At 43.3% G+C, this 24,874-nt stretch overlaps 1 protein-coding gene across 1 annotated transcript in view; it reads right to left on the minus strand.

Annotated features, from left to right (window-relative positions):
- LOC106568925 (protein phosphatase 1L) overlaps window positions 1-15,048 on the minus strand; it is a 31,535-nt gene extending 16,487 nt beyond the window's left edge. The window contains exon 1 of the mRNA XM_014139763.3: window positions 14,124-15,048. Coding sequence (XP_013995238.1) covers window positions 14,124-14,522 — 399 coding nt within the window. The 5' untranslated portion in view covers window positions 14,523-15,048. The remainder of the gene's footprint in view (window positions 1-14,123) is intronic.
- Between the last annotated feature and the right edge of the window lie 9,826 nt (window positions 15,049-24,874).

Raw genomic sequence — 24,874 nt, forward strand, 5'->3', positions numbered from 1 at the left:
GTATCTTACAGCAAAAAAAGAGCTTCTGGATATCAGGACAGCGATCACTCACCTCAGGTTAGACAAAATATTTTTTTCTTCAACAAGCAGGACGCACAGGATGTACTTCAGACACCTGACAAGGCCAAAATCCCCGTCATTGGCAGGAGAAAGAGACGCAGGTATAGAGGACACAGGGCGGGGTGCCTCGTAAGGATCCGCCGATGGCGAGTGAGAAATATGCCCTTACCATTAATATTACTTGCCAACGTACAATCATTGGACAATAAATTAGACGAGGTACGATGACGAATATCCTACCAACGGGACATCAAAATCTGTAACATCTTATGTTTCACCGAATCGTGGCTGAATTACGACATGGAAAACATTCAGCTAGCGGGATATACGCTGCAACGGCTAGACAGAACAGCACACTCCAGTAAGACGAGGGGTCTGTGTATATTTCTAAACAACAGCTGGTGCACGAAATCTAAGGAAGTCTCTAGATTTTGCTTACCTGAAGTAGAGTAGCTCATGATAAGCTGTAGACCACACTATTTGCCAAGAGAGTTTATCTATTTTTTTCATGGCTGTTAATTTATCACCACAGACGGACGCTGGCACTAAGACCGCACCGAGTCAGCTGTATAAGGAAATAAGCAAACAGGAACCACTCACCCAGAGGTGGCGCTCCTAGTGGCCGGGGACTTTAATGCAGGGAAACTTAAATCAGTTTTACCTCATTTCTATCAGCATGTTAAATGCACAACCAGAGGGAAAAAAATTCTAGATCACATTTACTCTACACACAGAGACGTGTAGAATGCTCTCCCTTGCCCTCCATTTGGCAAATCTGACCATAATTATGTCCTCTTGATTCCTGCTTTCAAGCAAAAATGAAAGCTGGAAGCACCAGTGACTTGGTCTATAAAAAAGTGGTCAGATGAAGCAGATGCTAAACTACAGGACTGTTTTGCTAGCACAGAATGGAATATGTTCCGGGATTCTTCCGATGGCATTGAGGAGTACACCACATCAGTCACTGGCTTTATCAATAAGTGCATCAAGGACATCGTCCCCACGCGCGTCGGATGTGGCAGGGCCTGCAAACTATTACAGACTACAAAGGGAAGCACAACTGCAAGCTGCCCAGTGACATAAGCCTACCAGACGAGCTAAATCACTTCTATGCTCGCTTCGAGGCAAGCAACACTGAGGCATGCATGAGAGCATCAGCTGTTCCGGACGACTGTGTGATCACGCTCTCCGTAGCCGACGTAAGACCTTTAAACAGGTCAACATTCACAAGGCTGCGGGGCCAGACGGATTACCAGGACGTGTCCTCCGAGCATGTGCTGACCAACTGGCAGGTGTCTTTACTGACATTTTCAACATGTTCCTGATTGAGTCTGTAATACCAACATGCTTCAAGCAGACCACCATAGTCCCTGTGCACAAGAGCACTAAGGTAACCTGCCTAAATGACTACAGACCCGTAGCACTCACATCCGTAGCCATGAAGTCCTCCGAAAGGCTTGTAATGGCTCAAATTAACACCATTATCCCAGAAACCCTAGACCCACTCCAATTTGCATACCACTCAAACAGATGCACAGATGATGCAATCTCTATTGCACTTCACACTGCCCTTTCCCACCTGGACAAAAGGAACACCTACGTGGGAATGCTATTCATTGATTACAGCTCAGTGTTCAACACCATAGTGCCCTCAAAGCTCATCACTAAGCTAAGGATCCTGGGACTAAACACCTCCCTCTGCAACTGGATCCTGGATTTCCTGACGGGCCGCCCCCAGGTGGTGAGGGTAGGTAGCAACACATTTGCCACGATGATCCTCAACACTGGAGCCCCTTAGGGGTGCGTGCTCAGTCCCCTCCTGTACTTCCTGTTCACCGATGACTGCATGGCCAGGCATGACTCCAACACCATCATTAAGTTTGCAGATGACCCAACAGTGGTAGGCCTGATCACCGACAGCAACGAGACAGCCTATAGGGAGGAGGTCAGAGACCTGGCTGGGTGGTGCCAGAATAACAACCTATCCCTCAACGTAATCAAGACAAAGGAGATGATTGTGGACTACAGGACAAGGAGGACCAAGCACGCCCCATTCTCATTTACGTGGCTGTAGTGGAGCAGGTTGAGAGCTTCAAGTTCCTTGGTGTCCACATCACCAACAAACTAGAATGGTCCAAACACACCAAGACAGTCGTGAAGAGCGCACGACAAGACCAATTTTCCCTCAGGAGACTGAAAAGATTTGGCATGGGTCCTCAGATCCTCAAAAGGTTCTACAGCTGCAACACTGAGAGCATCCTGACTGGTTGCATCACTGCCTGGTATGGCAACTGCTCGGCCTCCGACCGCAAGGCACTACAGAGGGTAGTGCGTACGGCCCAGTACATCACTGGGGCTAAGCTGCCTGCCATCCAGGACCTCTACACCAGGCAGTGTCAGAGGAAGGCCCTCAAAATTGTCAAAGACCCCAGCCACCCCAGTCATAGACTGTTCTCTCTACTACCGCATGGCAAGCTGTACCGGAGCGCCAAGTCTAGGACAAAAAGGCTTCAACAGTTTTTACCCCCAAGCCATAAGTCTCCTGAACAGGTAATCAAATGGCTACCCAGACTATTTGCATTGTGTCCCAGCACCCCCCCCGCCAACCCCTCTTTTACGCTGCTGCTACACTCTGTTTATCATCTATGCATAGTCACTTTAACTATAACTACATGTACATATTACCTCAATTAGCCAGACTAACCGGTGCCCCCACACATTGACTCTGTACCTGTACATAGCCTCGCTACTGTTATTTTCACTGTTTTTATTTTGTATTTCTTTACTTATGTATTGTGTTCCTAATACCAATTTTTTTACTTAAAAATCGCACTGTTGGTTAGGGCTTGTAAGTAAGCATTTCACTGTAAGGTCTACACCTGTTGTATTCGGCGCACGTGACAAATAAACTTTGATTTTATTTGATTTAGTTATTTCTCAGGCGGACCGCCTCACTATCACTGATCCCCTTTACACTGATACTGTAAATGGGACCTGCCTCATGTAGGCATTGACAACTCTCTCCTGTGGTACTCTGGGCTCAACTCCTTGGTCCTGCTGCAGGACCACTCTGCCCAGCGGCTGACAGCCAGGTTTATTGCCCATGTGGCCAGCCCGGGCACAGTGTACCTAAGCATTGGGTCAACAGAGCCGCCTTCCACTCTCAGATGCTGGTGCACCAAGCTCCAGCCTCTAAATGGTGAAAGACCTACGGTTCGATTTGTTCGCTTCATGTCACAAGAGTAGCCGAGGAAAGAGGCAGGTGAATGTTTGGTACGGGAGTTGGCCAGGTCCTTTTTTGTGACAAAGAGACAGGCGAGACACAAAGAATTCCACTCCAAATGAAAAAGATGGATGGGAACTACCAAGAGACTTCTGCCAACAGATTGTGGTGGACATTCAACACAAGGGACACCTGAAGCCAATCTTAAAATGAATCACTTTTTATTATCAGCAAGCTGGAGAGGTTACAACAAACTCTGCACACCGTACAGGTCTATCAGAAGCTCTGTTGGGGCAGTCCCAGCAGCTGTCTTATATACAGCTATACACTGACAAGTTATATTTGCATGATTTAGCATAATTAATTCATCATTATCATTACTTGAGACAACTCGGTTGTTCCCATAGCAATATTCTGGTCGACTGCCAAGTTGAGGATCAGTGACAGTGAGGATTCCTCCATCTGCAATCAGTCCGTCACCTGCACGAACCCATCTAATTAGTGATTAGGAAGTAGCATTGATTTGATCCATAAAACAGTACATTTCCCTCACATGATCAAGGAGGCCTAAGTCGCGTTCACCAACCACCAGCAGATCACAGGCATCCAGGGGAACCTGACGCCTTTATAGTTACAGCGTGGCGTCTTCCATGTTTCCACATAACCGTCTCTAGTAAACCAAACCAGGCAAGGAAGTTGGAGTCGGTACATTGACACACTGATGCAAATAAATGAACATGGTGTGTATACAACGAACCACGTTGTCTGCTTTTAAAAGCATCAGAGGAGCATGACGATCTTCGGTTCATTATTTATTTATTTATTTTATATTGGGACGGATTTAACATTTGCAGTTCTGGAATTTGTTGTGTGTTAAGTTTGTGCGTGTGTGTGTGTGTGTGTGTGTGTGTGGACTCCGATTTGTGTGTTTCTGGCAAAAATCCCACTGAGAACAAGGTCAAAGTAGCCCAGCCTGCAGAGTAATAGCTAATGCATGTCACTCTGTCACCATGACCACAGAAAACACACACACACAGCAGGGGTGGTAACTGGCCCACAGAGGGATGGCGGACCAGACAGGAATAGGCAGAAAGGTACAGATAGATATGTAAACAGAATGCCCAATCAAACTCCCTCCAGCCTTCACTACACAACAACAACAACCCTATTCAAAGCCTTAAGGCCAAGGAGGTCCCTTGTATTAACAGGAAGTAGCCAACCTATTTAGATAAGGAATAGTATGACTGACATAGTACTACTAATGGCTGAAAGGTGATGTAGGTTGAACTGGCTTTCGTTTTCAGTGTACATATAAGACTGGTAACACAACACAAAATAAAACGTTTTTTTAATCCGTTTTTTTTTTTATCATAAGAAAAGAGCCAATAACATAGAGAACACAGTAAAATCTGCCTGAAGATGATGCCAACAGTTTGTGGACTAAATTATTAGGCTACAGGAGATGAGCATTACCAAAAGATAAAAAGCAGAGAGGATTAACGACTACCACATGAACCTCAAAATGGCAGACTTCATTACCTCTCTTCTGTAGTCAATATAAGGTCTAATCTGGGTCTCATCTTACAATGCATGCATGGTGGACAAACTCCTAAGAGAACTCCTCATCAACATAAATCTTTTAGTATTTTCATTTATGAAGATAGACACAGTCATCATACTTAATGAGTAAACTAAAGTGGCATTTGTGACTTCTAAAATGCACGTGTAAGAGTGTGTAAAAGTGTTTGTATAATAGCTATGTAATAGTCGCTCCCTATCCCAGTCTGCTGTCCCCACATGCTTCAAGATGGCCACCATTGTTCCTGTACCCATGAAGGCCCTCACCGTCAACAAAACAAAAGGTGATGATCGTGGACTTCAGGAAACAGCAGAGGGAGCCGCCTGGTACGGCAACTGCACCGCCCTCAACCGCAAGGCTCTCCAGAGGGTGGTGCGGTCTTCACAATGCATCACCGGGGGCAAACTACCTGCCCTCCAGGACACCTACACCCCCCGATGTCACAGGAAAGCCAAAAAGATCATCAAGGACAACAACCTCCCGAGCCGCTGCCTGTTCACCCCGCTAACATCCAGAAGGCGTGGTCAGTACAGGTGCATCAAAGCTGGGACCGAGAGACTGAAAAATAGCTTCTATCTCAAGGCCATCAGACTGTTAAACAGCCATCACTAACCCAGCTGCTGCCTACATACAGACTCAAATCATTGGCCACTTTAATAAATGGATCACAAGTCACTTTAAATAATGCCACTTTAACAATGTTTACATATCTTACATTACCCATCTCATATGTACACTACCATTCAAACGTTTGGGGTCACTTTGAAATGTCCTTGTTTTTGAAAGAAAAGCATTTCTGGGCCATTCAAATAACATCAAATTGATCAGAAATACAGTGTAGACATTGTTAATGTTGTAAATGTCAAACTGTCTCTAACCAGAATAGAAAGAGTGGGAGGCCCCGGTGCACAGGGGCGGAGCCAGAGGGGTGTCTGGGGTGGCATTGGACACCCCTGACATCTGATTGGCCACCCCGGGTGCCACCCCAAAATTTCATTCGCTACTGGCAGTTTGATGCTGATTGACATCTCATTTCACCTCTTGTTGAAAGAAGCATTTATTTTGACATTCGGCAGCACATTTTTCAAATCGAGGTCGAGAGAATATTAAGTTGGTTGCGAGATACAGAAGAATAAGAAGAACATACAGAAGAAGAAGAGAGAATATTTCCACAGCTCCACGAGCTCTTTTCGCGATTGGCGAAAGCATCATATTTGAAGTAAGTTTTAAGGTTTAGCATTGGGTTTAGGTTTCCTGAACAACTGTTACGAACATTGAGTCGCTGTGTAAGTTAACATTAGACCTTTGGCTCCATTAACAGACAGTTAATCAGATAAGAGAGATCGGTTCCCAATTTAGCCTAACATTATGTTTACATCTGTGCTAGTAATACATGAATATACAGTGCAGTGTCGTAAGTTACAGTATACGAATGTTTAGCTAATGTGGGGTAACTAGTAGGCTACAGCTGTCAGTGTTCAGCAAGTTAACATTCAGCAATTTGAAAAGCATTAACTCAGTTAGATTTTCGTACTTTAACTCAAAACGAACAATTGTTATTATCAATCTGTTAATGTTACTCAAAAGATGACCACAATTTGCTAATAGCCTGTTTGCTATTGCAAAGGTGTAAGAAATTATAGCTAGCTAAGATACTTACTGCAAAGTAGGGCTAGCCATGATCTAACTAGTAACTTAGGCTGGTAGTTGATTTTAAGGTACAGTTATGATAATAGGGATTTGTAATTAAGATTGGACTAAAATGTGGGTAATTGTATGCTTAGATGTAACCATAGACTGTCTTATTTTTGCATAGGGTCAATTAAACATGAAAAGAAAGGGAGAGATATCAGACTTCTGTTCCTAGAGGACCCAATGGTAGGCCAGGCCTATACTTTAAACTACACATTTTAGTTAACAGCTGTTAGTATCTAATCTTGTGGATCTCTTAATTATACATTTCCATAGAGATATGACACATTATTTAACGTGTATTTCAGACATTTCAAGATCCAGAGAAGAGGGTCCTGTACAGCCGTGTTTGAAAACATTTCCCAGAATTCAGCATGGTACTAGGAAAAGGGCTTTCAACAATTCCTGGTATAAGGACAATTCATGGCTTGAATATTCTGTAAGTCAAGATTCAATTTATTGTTTCGTCTGTAGGCATTTGTCTCTGCCCAATACACCTGAATCTGTCTTCACATCACAGTCAGGTTTTTGTAACTGGAAAAAGGCACTGTTTAAAGATTCTGGGTTTAAGCTCCATTCGAAGGCCGAGCATCATATCAATGCTATATATGCTTGGAGTCAGAATAAAAGGGCTATTGACAGCAACTCATCAATGTTAGATGTCATAAATGAGGACCGGAAAAAGAAAGTGGAGGAAAACTGTACTTATATTAAAACAAATGCAGATGTGCTCCTATTAACTATCACTCAAAATATAGAGCAGAGAGGTCATCGAGAGTCTGGTCTCTCACAACAAGGGTAATTCTTTTGACAATCTTAGAAGAAATTGCAAAGCATGACCCTCTCATAGAGAAAAGGATGAATGCCTGTGGCAATGCTAAGTACACAAGCCACCAAATCCAGAAGGAAGTTCTTGAGGGCTTAGCTGACATGGTACAAAGTGAAATAATAAGAGAAGTTTAAAAAAGTGACGTTTTCAGTGTCATTGCAGATTAAACCAAAGATTTAAAGAAAAAAGAACAAATGTCTTTAGTTGTGAGGTACTATTACAACGGGGCCATCCACGAAAACCTTTTACACTTTCAGGCAGCTGAAAGCTTAGATGCAGCAGGTCTCACAAAAATGATAATTGATTGCCTTGAAAAACATGGTCTGGACTACAGAAATGATCTTGTGGGGCAAGACTATGACGGTGCGTCCGACCATGAGCGGAAAGCATTCTGGTGTGTCTGCACGGATTAAAAACAGTGCACGATTTGCATTTTATGTGCACTGTAATGCACATTGTTTGAATTTGGTTCTTGTCGATGCTGTAAAATCAGTGCCTGAGGCAGTTCACTTTTTTGCTCTCCTGCAGAAGCTTTATAACGTGGTATCTGGCTCGTACGTTCATCCCAAGTGGCTTGCAGTTCAGAAAGAGCTGTATCCACAGCAGCAGCCCAGGGAACTACAGAGACTTACGGATGTAAGGTGGGAATACAGATACATGGCATGCCGTAATCTGAGGGACAGGCTTCCAGCAGTTCTGAGAGTGCTACAGGATATCACACTTGAAAATAGTGGTGATAGATCAGTGGAGGCAAGGGGCCTTCTTACTCAGATTTACATTTCATAGGGCTTTTGGTTACCTTTTGTAAAGTGCTTGGTGATGCCAAATGTCTTTCTGACATGCTCCAATCAAGCTCTCTTGACCTAGCAAGGACTGTGGATCTAGTAGGTGCCCTTACAGACACATTACAGGACTACAGAAGTGAGCGCTACTTTGGAGAACTATGGAAAGCGGTTGAAGAGATTGCAGAGCACTGCAAAATGTGTGTACAAACAGTGTGTAAAAGACAGCTTAAGATTTCATGACTCATTGATGATGAGCACTCTAGGACAGAAAAATAGTGACCAAAGTGATGGTGAGAGCTTCCAAAGAGCTATCTTTTATCAGGTGCTTGACAGTCTCACAGCTGAGCTGCAGAGGACTTTTTCTAAAAAGAATTGCGAGATAATGCAAGGGGTCCAGTCTCTCAACCCAAAGAGTACAACATTCTTGAATGAGGAGCCTCTGTTTGCCTTTGCTTAGACCTTTGAGTCAGATTTAGAGGACCCCAAACATGAGGTTCATCAAACCAAGCGGCTTCTTGAAAGGAGAGAAAAGTGGAAGGGACAGCCCGTCTACTCTCCTTGACTTTGTTGTGTTTCTAGAATCTTATAAAGAGGTCTTCCATGAGCTATTTCGACTTTGTACGATTTCTGTTGTTACACCAGTCAGCAGTGCTTCTTGCGAGAGAAGTACAACGCTGTGTACTACTCCCTTCACAGAATAGCGCAAACTGGCTCTAACCAGAATAGAGCAAGACTGAGCAAGAAGACAAGTACATTTGAGTGTCTAGTTTGAGAAACAGACGCCTCACAAGTCCTCAACTGGCAGCTTCATTAAATAGTACCCGCAAAACACCAGTCTCAACGTCAACAGTGAAGAGGTGACTCCGGGATGCTGGCCTTCTAGGCAGAGTTGCAAAGAAAAAGCCATATTTCAGACTGGCCAACAAAAAGAAAAGATTAAGATGGGCAAAAGAACACAGACACTGGACAGAGATATGGCTTTTTCTTTGCAACTCTGCCTAGAAGGCCAGCATCCCGGAGTCGCCTCTTCACTGCTGACGTTGAGACTGGTGTTTTGAGGGTACTATTTAATGAAGCTGCCAGTTGAGGACTTGTGAGGCGTCTGTTTCTCAATCTAGACACTCTAATGTACTTGTCCTCTTGCTCAGTTGTGAACCGGGGCCTCCCACTCCTCTTTCTATTCTGGTTAGAGCCAGTTTGCGCTGTTCTGTGAAAGGAGTAGTACACAGCGTTGTAAGAGAACTTCCGCTTCTTGGTAATTTCTCGCATGGAATAGCCTTCATTTCTCAGAACAAGAATAGACTGATGAGTTTCAGAAGAAAGTTATTTGTTTCTGGACATTTTGAGCCTGTAATCGAAACCACAAATGCTGATGCTCCAGATACTCAACTAGTCTAAAGAAGGCCAGTTTTATTGCTTCTTTAATCAGGACAACAGCTTTCAGCTGTGCTAGCATAATTGTAAAAGGGTTTTCTAATGATCAATTAGCCTCTAAAAATGATAAACTTGGATTAGCTAACACAACGTGGCATTGGAACAAAGGAGTGATGGTTGCTGATAATGTGCCTCTGTACGCCTATGCAGCTATTGCATTACAAATCAGCCGTTTTCAGCTACAATAGTCATTTACAACATTAACACTGTCTACACTGCATTTCTGATCAATTTGATGTTATTTTAATGGACAATTTTTTTTGCTTTTCTTTCAAGAACAAGGACATTTCTAAGTGACCCCAAACTTTTGAACGGTAGTGTATATACTGTATTTTATACCATCTATTGCATCTTGCCTATGCTGCACAGCCATCACTCATCCATATAATTATATGTACATATTCCTATCCCATTCCTTTACATTTGTGTGTATTAGGTAGTTGTTGTGGAACTGTTAGATACTGCTACACTGTCGGAACTAGAAGCACAAGCATTTCACTACACTCGCATTAACATCTGCTAACCATGTGTATGTGACCAATACAATTTGATTTGATTTAATAGTGTCTGTGTAATAGCTTTGTAATAGTGTGTAATAGCTTTGTAATAGTGTTTGTGTAATAGCTTTGTAATAGTGTTTGTGTAATAGCTTTGTAATAGTGTTTGTGTAATAGCTTTGTAATAGCTTTGTAATAGTGTGTAATAGCTTTGTAATAGTGTTTGTGTAATAGCTTTGTAATAGCTTTGTAATAGTGTTTGTGTAATAGTGCGTAATAGCTTTGTAATAGTGTTTGTGTAATAGCTTTGTAATAGCTTTGTAATAGTGTGTAATAGCTTTGTAATAGTGTTTGTGTAATAGCTTTGTAATAGCGTGTAATAGTACATAATTGCTTTGAAATAGTGTGTAATAGCTTTGTAATAGTGTGTAATAGCTTTGTAATAGTGTTTGTGTAATAGCTTTGTAATAGCGTGTAATAGTACATCATTGCTTTGTAATAGTGTGTAATAGCTTTGTAATAGTGTTTGTGTAATAGCTTTGTAATAGCGTGTAATAGTACATCATTGCTTTGTAATAGTGTGTAATAGCTTTGTAATAGTGTGTAATAGCTTCGTAATAGTGTGTAATAGTGTGTAATAGCTTCGTAATAGTGTGTAATAGTGTGTAATAGCTTTGTAATAGTGTGTAATAGTGTGTAATAGCTTCGTAATAGTGTGTAATAGTGTGTAATAGCTTCGTAATAGTGTGTAATAGTGTGTAATAGCTTTGTAATAGTGTGTAATAGTGTGTAATAGCTTCGTAATAGTGTGTAATAGGGTGCTCGTAATAGTGTGTAATAGCTTCGTAATAGTGTGTAATAGTGTGTAATAGCTTCGTAATAGTGTGTAATAGTGTGTAATAGCTTCGTAATAGTGTGCAATAGCGTCTGTGAGAAAGAGAATCCTGCTTCCAGGCTCACTAAGGACACTGGAGTGGGCAGATGGTTCACCAGACATGTGGTCTGGAGGCTCCTTTGGGAATTCATTGACCCTTGACAGAAAAAGGGAGAAAAAGTTTCACACCCATGTGTGTGACACACAAAGCCTCAAGACAGCCTCTTTGTGTGTATATGCAATTCAACTCCCATGTATTTGTGTTGATGACATCACAAGAAAAACAAAAAGAGCACAAAGGGAGTGATTCTAGTTCCATCAAAAGGTACTGGTAGGCTGCACACACAGGGCCTACTAAATAGTGAATAGGTCAGTGGAAACTGTATGACAAATTATATTGCAGAGGATTCAGATGCTGCCTACTCAACTTCACTCTTATTCTGGTCATGGTTAGCATGTCCCCAGACTATGTAACTTTCACAATTCTCTGTTTGAGTGATTTAGTTTTATGTGTCCTGAAAGCTGGGGTGGGAACACATTTGGTTTGGACTTACCTCTCTCACTCCAAATCTAATGAGAATGCTGTAATGACCATAGATATTTATTTAACCTTTATTTTATCAGGGAGTCATACTGGGCGGTCATAAAAACAAAAACATTCATCAGTAATAAGGTCCTCAATCAGCCTTCTGAACTGCCATAGAGGCACCAAAACATTAAATGTAAGAACATTTTAAAGGTTGTTCCACGAATAAGGTGCAAGAAAACTAAAAGCTGATTTATCTAACTCAGTAGACACCAAAGGAATTTCCAGAGTTAACCATCCCTGAGATCAGGTGTGGTAACTCTGTCTAAAGTTTAGTAAAGATGTTCGGTACAGTAGGACTTTTTATAGAAGGGCTTTATAAATGAAAACATAGCAATATATCAACCTGTACATGACATCAAAGAGGGCCAACCAACTTCCTGGTAGAGAGTGCAGTGATGAGTGCTAGAATTGTTGCCCGTAATAAAGCGCAGTGCGCTATGATAAACTGCATCTAACGGCTTTAATGAAGTGGCTGCTGTGTTCATATTGATGACGTCGCCATAGTCTAGGACCGATAGGAACATCGACTGAATAATCTGCTTTCTACTATTTTGTGAAAGGCAGGACCTATTTATATAGAAAAGTACCATTTTTATTCTCATACTTTTAACTACAATATACAGTATATACAAAAGTATGTGGACACCAAATGAGTGGATTTGGCTATTTCAGCCACATCTGTTGCTGACAGGTGTATAAAATCGAGCACACAGCCATGCAATCTCCATAGACAAACATTGGCAGTCGAATGGCCTTACTGAAGAGCTCAGTGACTTTCAACGTGGCACCGTCATAGGATGCCACCTTTCCAACAAGTCAGTTCATCACATTTCTGCCCTGCTAGAGCTGCCCCGGTCAACTGTAAGTTCTGTTATTGTGAAGTGGAAACATCTAGGAGCAACAATGGCTCATTGTGCGGTTGGCCACACAAATTCACAGAACGGGACCGCCGAGTGCTGAAGCGTGTAAAAATCGTCTATCCTCGGTTGCAACACGAGTTTCAAACTGCCTCTGGAAGCAACGTCAGCACAAGAACTGTTAGTCGAGAGCTCCATGAAATGGGTTTCCATGCCCGAGCAGTCGCACACAATCCTAAAATCACCATGCGCAATGCCAAGCATCAGCTGGAGTGGTGTAAAGCTCGCTACCATTGGACTGGAGCAGTGGAAATGCGTTCTCTGGAGTGATGAAATCGCTCACCATCTGGCAGTCCGACGGACGAATCTGAGTTTGGTGGATGTCAGGAGAACACTACCTGTCCCAATATATAATGCCAACTGTAAAGTTTGGTGGATGAGGAATAATAATGGCCTGGGGCTGTTTTTAAATGGTTCAGGCTAGGCCTCTCAGTTCCAGTGAAGGGAAATCTTAACGCTACAGCATGCAATGAAATTCTAGACGATTCTGTACTTCCAACTTTGCATCAGTCTTAAGCAAGGCCTCTAGCCCATCACAGATAGTAAATTGATGAAATGAAAACAAAGATTCACTAGAAGCTGACGGGTAAACCGTCGAGTCAGCTACAGTAGGCTGGCAGAGGGAAGAGCAGTCGATTGACTGACCAGGGTCAATTAAACCACTGTTTCTCTCAAATAAAAAGCCTGCTGAGATAAAATGATGATTAAAAGCATCACTTATCCCATTCTTCTCCGTTAGGACGCCAGAGTCAGACAGAACTGCTGAAGCTGGGAGGAAGAGGAATGTGTACACTTCAGTGCGTTTACTGTTTCCCAACATTTTAAAGGATCTCCAGCAGAGGCTGAGATAGAGCTTAAAAAGTAGCTTGATTTAGCTTTATTAATTGACTACATCTGTTTCTCAATTGTCTGAATGATTGCTAGTCAACTTGATTTGGCCCAGGGCTGATTTCTCATTTGAATGCGCTCAGAAGAAAAGCAAGGGTTAGATCTATATTTCACTCTGAATTGTTTAAAATGGGCGTGTTTATCTGCTAGAGGAATAAATATGGGGGATACATTTTGTAGAACCAACCCAAGAGGAATACATGTCATGTCTCCTCATGTGTCTTCTTAATTAAATGATGAGTATTTTGCGGGTAATTAAACGATGAGTATTTTGCGGTTTCTTATCTCTAATACATACTATGGGACAATGACCACTGAGATCATATCCAAATACATTTACGTCATTTAGCAGACGCTCTTATCCAGAGCGACTTACAAATTGGTGCATTCACCTTATGATAACCATTTTTTTTTGGGGGGGGGGGGGGTAGAAGGATTACTTAATCCTTAAAGAGGTGGGGTTTCAGGTGTCTCCTGGACAAATATTTATGGAAGTTGTTAGTATGAATTAAATAAATCAATGAGGAATTAACATGTTTTTTCACATTTAGCCATGTTGGTTTTGAGATCAATTGAGTCCGAATAAAATGAATGCATATACTCTTAAATTGATTTGAGGCCGCGGATAGCCAACCTAGATTAAAATTCCCATTCCCTAAAATGACCAACTCCGAGGAAAATGATGATAATGGTGCTGACCGTTCAGTCCTATTTTAGGCTGTGTTTTTGAAAGACACCCACGCCTTTGATACATACCTCACCACCGTGACCGTCAAATATCCCGAATATAGACGGATGACTCTTGTTGGTGATGTCCGTGAGCACCTCGAAGCGGTCCTCCATGTGGTCACGCCGCCCCTGAATGGAGTACACCGCCACATTGTTATTTTTGAACTCCCAGGTTTTGGAGAACTCCGCGTCTAGGACGTTCAGGCCCCCCAACCTGTCGTTCTGCATTATCTCCGCCACTTTCCCCTTCACCATCTTCACGGCATCCCGGCTAGACTTGACGATGGTCTTCACCTCGTCCGTGTGGAAGAAGTAACTCCACAAGGCCAAGCTAATGCATAGCAGAAACAATGTCTCTGGCCTCAGGAGGAAATAACGCATGATCCGACCCAAAAGAGACAACAGCGTCATTGTGTCTCCTATCATCACACGCAAGAAAACTACTGACTGTCGCTCCCCTCGTGCAATTCACTCCATTATATCCGTTCAAATGGGACAATAAAAAAACGTCCACCATAAAAAAAAATGTCTGATGTCAGAACTGCTATAAATATATCAAATTGGATTTAAATGGTCAATGTATTCCCACGATTTACTCAGCCGAATATAACCACAGTGAAGTGAAGAGCAAAGGACGAACGTGGTCACAGTCATTGGCTAGGCCCGCTGTCTTGAAATATACACGCGAGACTGTCCTCCTGGCTCTCCGAAGGACAGCTGCAGCAAGAGAATCTGCCGACAAAAAACCGTTATGAAGCCGCTTTCGTCTGTAGCCCATTGCAGGCTTCGCGAATAACGGGCGAAGACCCTGCGGAATGTGAGGAGTTGTCACCGGGGGCGACGTAGGGGTTTGGTGGCCTCTTTTTGCGTTTACCCCGTTTCTTGTGTGGGAAATGCTCCTATTCAGCTTCTACTCACCCGCATCAACAACACCCCCCCCCCTCTCTCTCCTCCCTCCCTCAGTTTTCAACTCTAGTCTGGGATGACAGCATGCGCAGCTGCGGCAGAACGTCCTGATGGATCATCACCACACTTGCAGCAAGTGGGGGAATAGCCTTATTATTAATTATTTCTTAAATATAGCTTTCTTTTTTTTTCTTCCAGTAGGCTTATTTAGTTTTCTTGAGGAATATGACACATTTCAGTCCTATCTGCTTACTAAAATGTCATTAACTGTAGAGTTGTATTATCATTAAATGTTTTATTGAAATGTTAGGGCTATTCCACTTATTACACTTGGGTATCAGGTGTGTTGGTGTTGGGATGCACATTGGTGGCTGTCGGGGAAAGGGTTAGTGACCACTGAACACGAGCCTTATCAAACAGTACCACAAGTAAAGTAGCCCTCTGGTGGCTGAAACTAATTTCCTTTTGTCTCTTATTGAGATGAAATACAAATAGTCCCTCTAAACTGCTTTTCGACTGTAACACCAGTGTTTCACTAGTGTATATATCCATATAATACTAGGGAAATTGTTTCCATAGCTAGGGCTGATTGTGATCAAAACAGTCTGCATAATCAAAACAGTTGCTATATAAATATATATAAATGATATATAAATATTATTTTTTTCTTCTATATGTATACTTTGACAATGTAAGTAATAATGAACTTGCCATGTCAATAAAGTCAATTGAATTGAATTGATTTGTGAGAAGGTGTGAAAGTTCACAGTTAGCCATTGTTATATAATGCCAGCTGAGCCATGGCCCAGTGAGACACAAGTACTGGCCCGCATAGATGGAAACAGAAATGTCTGAGCCTTTTGGATATTTCATTTTTTATTTAACCTTTATTTGTTACCTTGTCAGCTCGGGGATTCGAACTAGCAACCTTTAGGTTACTGGCCCAACGCTCTAACCACTGTAGTAAATCCTGTATGGAAATGGAATTCAAAGTTACATATGTATTTACATCGTAATTACATAGGCACACACATTGTGTACACGTTGTTACAGACCTCTTACAAATTATATACCTGTTTGTGGGGTGGCCCGTTATCAAAGATTTGAAAATAAACTCACAATGGAAATAATGATCATGTAAGGGAAGGTCTAACCACAATTAAGTTAATGAATTATAATACACATAAACATTTTATTCTGTAATTACACAAACTGCAAATAAATTGTCACAGGCTATAGTAGGCTACAATGCAACAATGTAAACCTACGCTGTAATACTGGCATACACTGAGTGTATAAAACATTAGGAACACGTGCTCTTTCCATGACATAGACTGACCAGCTGAATCCATGTAAAAGTGATGTCACCTGTTAAATCCACTTCAATCAGTGAAGTCAAAGAGGAGGAAACAGGTTAAAGAAGGATTTTCAAGCCTGGAGACAATTGCGACATGGATTGTGTATGTGTGCCATTCAGATGGTGAATGGGGCAAGACAAAATATACTGCTCAAAAAAATAAAGGGAACACTTAAACAACACATCCTAGATCTGAATGAAAGAAATAATCTTTAAATACTTTTTTCTTTACATAGTTGAATGTGCTGACAACAAAATCACACAAAAATAATCAATGGAAATCCAATTTATCAACCCATGGAGGTCTGGATTTGGAGTCACACTCAAAATTAAAGTGTAAAACCACACTACAGGCTGATCCAACTTTGATGTAATGTCCTTAAAACAAGTCAAAATGAGGCTCAGTAGTGTGTGTGGCCTCCACGTGCCTGTATGACCTCCCTACAACGCCTGGGCATGCTCCTGATGAGGTGGCTCCTGATGAGGGATCTCCTCCCAGACCTGGACTAAAGCATCCGCCAACTCCTGGACAGTCTGTGGTGCAACGTGGCGTTGGTGGATGGAGCGAGACATGATGTCCCAGATGTGCTCAATTGGATTCAGGTCTGGGGAACGGGCGGGCCAGTCCATAGCATCAATGCCTTCCTCTTGCAGGAACTGCTGACACACTCCAGCCACATGAGGTCTAGCATTGTCTTGCATTAGGAGGAACCCAGGGCCGACCGCACCAGCATATGGTCTCACAAGGGGTCTGAGGATCTCATCTCGGTACCTAATGGCAGTCAGGCTACCTCTGGCGAGCACATGGAGGGCTGTGCGGCCCCCCAAAGAAATGCCACCCCACACCATGACTGACCCACCGCCAAACCGGTCATGCTGGAGGATGTTGCAGACAGCAGAACGTTCTCCACGGTGTCTCCAGACTCTGTCACGTCTGTCACATGCTCAGTGTGAACCTGCTTTCATCTGTGAAGAGCACAGGGTGCCAGTGGCGAATTTGCCAATCTTGGTGTTCTCTGGCAAATGCCAAACGTCCTGCACGGTGTTGGGCTGTAAGCACAACCCCCACCTGTGGACGTCGGGCCCTCATACCACCCTCATGGAGTCTGTTTCTGACCGTTTGAGCAGACACATGCACATTTGTGGCCTGCTGGAGGTCATTTTGCAGGGCTCTGGCAGTGCTTCCCCTGCTCCATCCTTGCACAAAGGCCTTTGAACGGGGTATGGTAGTAGGTGCCAAGCGAACCGGATTGAGTGTGTCATGAACTACAACGCTGCTGGGTTTTTCACAGTACTTGACTTGGACTGAAATAGGTGCCGGTACTCATTTTGTGTGCCGGTGCTGTTTAAAAAAGGAGCTCCACTAAACTTTTGAGCTAATATTCTATAAGAGAAACCAGAGCTCCAGCAGTAGAACATTTGAGGTGCCGGTACTCTGCTCCGGTGAGCTCCTGCCCAAGTCAACCACTGGTTTTTCACACTCAAGAGTTTCCCATGTGTATCAACAATGGTCCACCACCCAAAGGACATTCAGCCAACTTGACACAACTGTGGGAAGCATTGGAGGCAACATGGGCTCCACTTTTCAGTTCACTGCAGCTAGCGACTAAAACGAGATGCAACAAACACTCAAACTTGAGTTTTATCTCAATCTCGTCATTCAAAGACTCAATCATGGACACTCATACTGACAGTTGTGGCTGCTTTGTGTGATGTATTGTTGTCTCTACCTTCTTGCCCTTTGTGTTGTTGTCTGTGCCCAATAATGTTTGTACTTTGTTTTGTGTTGCTACCATGTTGTCATGTTGTGTTGCTACCATGCAGTGTTGTCATGTGTTGCTGCCTTGCTATGTTGTCTTAGATCTCTCTTTATGTAGTGTTGTCTCTCGCTGTGATGTGTGTTTTGTTCTATATTTATATTGTATTTTTACATTTTTAATCCCAAGCCCCCCTCCTGTCAGGAGGCCTTTTGGTAGGCCGGCATTGTAAATAAGAATTTGTTCTTAACTGACTTTCCTTTTAAATAAATGTAAAATAAATAAATGGGCCAGCATCTCTGTTGCACGCTTTCAAGATCTTGTAGAGTCCATGCCGACAAATTGAGGCTGTTCTGAGAGCAAAAGGGGGTGCAGCTCAATATTAGGAAAGTGTTCTAATTTTTGGTACACTCAGTATATATAACATGTGAATACACACTTTAGCACCATGTAATGTAACATGGGTAGCCTGGCTGACGCGACTCACGTGGGACACAGAGAGAACTGACACACTGGTCTGGAAAGGAGCCCGTTGTTAGTGCAGTATTCGTACAGAAGTTGTCTGTTCACCCTGCTATCATCCAGAAGGCGAGGTCAGTACAGGTGCATCAAAGCTGGGACAGAGAGACTGAAAAACAGCTTCTATCTCAAGGCCATCAGACTGTTAATTAGCCATCAATAGCCGGCTTCCACCTGTTTACGCAACCCTGCACCTTAGAGGCTGCTGCCCCATAAAACAGACTTGAAATCACCGGTCACTTTAATAATGGAACACTAGTCACTTTAATAATGTTTAAACACTCTTTACATACTGCTTTACTCATTTCAACTGTATATACTGTATTCTAGTTTATGCCATTCCGACATTGCTCATCCTAATATTTATATATTCCTTAATTCCATTCTTTTAGGATGTGTGAATTGTTAGATATTACTGCACTGTTGGAGCTAGAAACAAGCATTTCGCTACACCCACAATACCATCTGCTACACATGTGACAAATAACATTTGATTTGAGCTTTGATTGGTTCTCTCAGTTTTGTCCATGGGGGGGGGGGGGGGGGTTGAGAGCCCTTGTTTGGATTTGAAAATCCAACATATGTATTGGAAGGGGCAGCGCTCGGGGGCTGTATGCGTCTTTCCATGTTGGTGTTTAAGTGATGTCACGAACCGGCTCAAAGTTCGTAACAAAAGGGAGACGACGTGGAGACAAGGGATAACAAAATATATATTTATTAACTGACGTAACCTAAATGCAAGTAACAATTGTGTGTGTAATCAGTAGTGTAAGTGAGTGTTTTGCATGCATAAATGTGATAATGCTGGGTGTTGAAAGGTGCCAAAGCAAACAACCAAAAGGCCACAAAAATACAACAAACTCTACGAAGGTTTCTGCATGGAGAGAGTTCCCCAATGAATGAGGAAGAGGTGCATTTATCCTGGGACACACCCGGGCCCAGGTGTTTCCCATGTCACTGACGAGTCACACCCCCCCATAAAACCGGGGACCAACAAGGACCCCGGAACAACGTACCCTGCCCCAGCCAACCTCCTCCTCCTCCCCAAACCTCAGCAACCTTTGCGCCTTCGAAGCAACGTTTAAGAGGAAAGAAGAAAACAAGACCAGGATGGAACAGACAGGAAATATAGAACATGACAATACCAAACAATGGTCAGTCACATAAACATTCAGGCACAGGGCGCACGAGAGAGCGCATCAGCAATCACGTTATCAGTCCCCCGGATGTGCCGCACATCGTGATGGAAGGATGTTAAAAATAAACATCTCATTATCCTCTGATTAGGACACATCATGGACCTCAAAAAGGTGAGAGGGTCATGGTCGGTGTAGACCACAATAGGTACTACTCCAGACCCGACATACACTTCGAAGTGTTGTAGCGCTCAAATGAGTGCTAGCGCTTCTTTTTCAATGACCGAATAGTTCAACTGATAATGGTTAAACGTTTTGGAAAAGAAACTAACAGGCCTCTCAACCCCAGACACATCTGCTTGCAGCAAAACTACACCTGCCCCCACATGACTAGCATCCACCTGTAAGGTAAATGACAAATCCACGCAAGGAGCAGCCAGCACTGGAGGTAAGCAACCTCTTTGCATCTTCAAAAGCCTGTTGACAACAAGAAGACCATATGTAAACAGCCTTAGCTTTCAGAATATCTGTCAAGGGAGCGACCACAGTAGAGAAGTTTTTACAAAAACTACGGTAATAAACAATCATGCCCAAGAAACACATCGGTTCCTTTTTAGTAGTTGGTGGTGGAAAAGCATCAATAGCTACCACTTTAGCCCAAACAGGACGCACTTCACCCTGCCCAACCACCTTTCCAAGGTATGTAACAGTTGCCTGAGCAAACTCACATTTAGCCAGATTGATCGTGAGGCGACCTGCAGCCAGACGTTCGAACAATGCTTGAATACGGGACAGATGTTCCTCCCAAGTATCTGCATATATCACTACATCGTCCAGATAAACAGCACACCCAGCCAGACCTGCGACAACCCTGTTCATAAGTCGCTGAAAAGTGGCAGGTGCATTACGCAGGCCGAAACTCATAACCGAATACGAGTACAGACCAGAGGGTGTAATAAAGGCAGAGATTTCACGTGTCCACTACTCGTCAGTGTCACCTGCCAATAGACCTTTAACAGGTCAAATTTGCACAAACTTAGCTGCGCCCACTTGATCAACGCAGTCCCCCATCCGAGGAAGAGGAAATGAATCTGGCTTAGTGACACTACCTTACGGTAGTCCATACAAAATCTGTTTCTTCCGTCCGGTTTACTGACCAAGATACAGGGAGAAGCCCAACTGGAGAAAGGCTCTGCTATCTTACTCTCCAGCATGTACCTGACCTCAGCATCCAGACAACGCAGTTTCTCTGCAGAAACTATAGAACAGCTGACGAATGGACTCAGCATCTCCAATGTCAATATCATGTTCTATTAAGTTTGTACGTGTAGGTGTATTAGAAAACAAGCCTGGAAATCTCACAATCAGACCAACCATCTCTTTCCGCCCATCAACAGGTAGATGAGTGAGAAGGCTGTCTAAAATATCCAGTGTCTCTGAATTTCAGTCTACTCTGCAGTATGCAATCATCGGGACCAGGAACATCTTCCTCCTCATGCACAGACCTAGCATTACAAGAACCAAGGGAAATAACGGTAACAGCCAAACGAACAGGTTTTACCATCCTCTGTAAACTCCCACTGTTCAGTCGCAAAGGAATGTGCATAATAGGGTTAACAAATTTACATGGCACAGTTGGTGTGCTTTCCTCCGTTCTGGAGTGGCAACTAGATAATTTTGCTCAGTGTACTGGTGCACCACTGTATATGGACCTTGAAACTTGGCTTGAAAAGGAGAACCAACAATTGGCAGCAGAGTAAGAACCTGGTCACCCAGACTAAAGTGACGAGGCTCAGTTCGGCGATCAAATATGCCCTTCATCCTGTCCTGTGAAGATGATAGCTTCTCTTTAGCCATTTCACCAGCAGCGTACAAGCGTCGCCGGAAATCACACATGATAACAGGAACTGACGAGGCTCGTGAGACTTCCAGTCATCCTGGAGAACAGATAAAAGTCCATGCACCCCATGTCCAAACACAAGTTCATTTGGACTGAAACCCGTGCTCTCCTGTGAAACCTCCCTAGCGGCTAACAGTAACCAAGGCAACCCCTCCTCACAATCCTTATCCATCTCACTACAATAAGCTCTAAGACTTAAGTGTTTGGTGGAAACGTTCCAGCGCTCCTTGACTTTGAGCATGATAGTCGCTAGACAAATTGTGTTTAATATGGAGCTGTTGGAAAACCTGACCAAACAGATTAGATGTGAAATTAGATCCTTGATCACTCTGAATAACCTTAGGGATTCCAAACAGTGAGAGAAACTGAGTCAAAGCTTTTAGCACAGACTTAGTGGTGATAGACCAGAGAGGATAGGCAGCAGGGAACCTAGTGGTCTGACATCACAGTGAACAGATAATTACTACCCTTTTTAGAACGAGGCAGAGGACCAACACAGTCAATAATCAAATACTCAAAAGGTTGGCTGAGTACAGGAATAGGAAACAGTGGTACCGGCTTAATAGCTTGACTAGTTTTACCAGTTAATTGACAGGTGACAAGTTGATGAAATCAGAAACATCCCTCTTTAATTTAGGCCAAAAGAAATGTCTTAATATGCGATTGTAGGTTTTCCTCACACCCATATGTCCAGCAATGTCGTTGTGAGAAGTTGTCAACACCAACTCACGAAGCTTCACTGGCACCACAACCTGACTAATCGCCTCCCCAGAAAACAACTACCATGAGACATCCACTTTCTCATCAGGACGTCCTCTTGGAGAAAATAGCCATGGGCGACATCTCCCAACTGTTCCACAGGCACAATTTGGTCAATCAACTCTTCTAATGTGGGGTCAGTCCGTTGCGCATTGATTATATCTGTAACCCGCTCAGATCACGGGATAACAGGGAAAGCAGTGATACTTCTTTGTGTTATTCTCATTAGTCGGCGCAGTGACCAGTTCGCCACGCCTCATAGACCGCGTCACTGCACACGCAGAGAACACCTCTGGGAAACTCTGTACACTCATCAGGAATCCCAACAAATGACGGCTTAGTGGAAACCACTAGAGATGGAAACACGACAGGCCACACACTCACCAGCCAAGTTATTCCCAAGGATAACGTCGATACCCTCAATAGGCAATGAAGGACGCACCCCCACAACAACTTCTCCTTTCACCAGTCCACAATCCAACATCAGTTTATGTAATGGAACTGACAGTGTTCAAACCTATTCCCCTAATTAGAACACTATTCCCCGAATCAGTCTCAGCAGAAAAGGGTAACACAGATTACAACACAAACGATTCAGAGGCACCTGTCTCTCTTAGGATCTTCACTGGCACTAGGTCCTTACTTCCTAACAGACACAAAACCCTCCGTAATGAAAGGTAAATAGTCTGGGTCAGTATGGACTTTCACATGCCCCTGGGCATGAGACAATGTGTCATGAGTGAACTGATGTGGAACAGGCTCAACCCTAGCTGAATGAAACTCTGCCCGTGAACCAAAGTATCTCGGTGAGCGAGGCCCAAATCTCTCCGAACGCCCCCACTCACTCCGAATACGGGGTTCTGCAAAAACACTTTTGTGAGTCAAAACATACGTCCGCCAAAACCGCAGCTTCAGTGACAGTCTTTACATTTCGTTCGTTAATGTACGTGGCAATACGATCAGGGATTGTGTCCTTAAAGTGCTCTAACATAATCAGATCACACAGCCCTTGGAAAGTCATAACTGCAGAGGCGGAACACCAGTAATTAAACTGTGAAGATAATTCTCGCACAAACTCAGCATGAGTCTGTTTATCATCCCTTTTTAAAGTTCTAAATTGTTGGCGGTAAGCCTCAGGGACCAATTCGTAAATCTGTAACACAGCTGTTTTAACCTTATCATAACTGGGACTGTCGGATACACTAAGAGCTGAATATGCTTCCTGTGCTTTACCAGTCAGCACACACTGCAACATTTAAGTGCGGTCAGAATCAGGCCAACTCCTAGCTTCAGCAACACACTCAAACAACAAAAAGAATGTCTCAGGGTCCTTTTCATTAAATTGAGGCAACAACCGTAAGTTCCCAACAATATCAAATGTGTCCGGTGCACGACCAAAAGAGGAACGACCCCTAGGTAAATCTGGGTCACCTTCCCAGAACAAACTCTCCCCTGAGATCTTTCCTTCCCTAACCAACTCTATCCGCTCTTGTTGCAGCTTGATTTTAGCACGCTTCATATCTTGTTTAAATGCCAATTCCTTTTCATATTTTACACAATCATGCTCTAGCTTCTCACGATCATGCTCTAGCTGTAACAGAATCAAATCAAATTTATTTTTATATAGCCCTTCGTACATCAGCTGATATTCTCAAAGTGCTGTACAGAAACCCAGCCTAAAACCCCAAACAGCAAGCAAAGCATGTGAAAGAAGCACGGTGGCTAGGAAAAACTCCCTAGGAAAAACTCCCTAGAAAGGCCAAAAACCTAGGAAGAAACCTAGAGAGGAACCAGGCTATGAGGGGTGGCCAGTCCTCTTCTGGCTGTGCAGGGTGGATATTAAAACAGAACATGGTCAAAATGTTAAAATGTTAAAATGTTCATAAATGACCAGCATGGTCAAATAATAATAATCATAGTAGTTGTCGAGGGTGCAACAAGCACGTCCGGTGAACAGGTCAGGGTTCCATAGCCGCAGGCAGAACAGCAGTTCTTTCTGCTGTTCAAAAAGAAGACTACTAGGACTAACCGATGGAATGGCCATTGTAACGTTACAGGGAGACGGCGAGTCCTCAGCAGAGGCTGCCCCAGTGGTAACGTCAAGAATACCACTCTCCATCTGATTGGCCTTCAATATCAACCTTATAGAATTTCAGACGTTTATCACTAATTTCAACCTTGTAGTGTTCAGTGACCTTCAACAGCTGTTCTTTAGTACATAAGTCTAACAGTTCCTCTGATGGAAAGTCAATGAACTCGTCTACACAAGACGCCATAGTCACAAGAAAATACAAAAAAGAAAAATCTCGCTCTTCCCCTCTGCTGGGCACACCAGACCACAACCAGAGAAATGACAATCACACTGGGCACCACAGAAGAGATGATACGGAGCTTCCCCAAAACCTGCAATAACTCAACTCTAGTCAGTGCGGATTTGCGGTGGG

The sequence above is a fragment of the Salmo salar genome, chromosome 14 (genome assembly GCF_965601325.2).
Source record: "Salmo salar chromosome 14, fSalSal1, whole genome shotgun sequence".
NCBI lineage: Eukaryota > Metazoa > Chordata > Actinopteri > Salmoniformes > Salmonidae > Salmo > Salmo salar.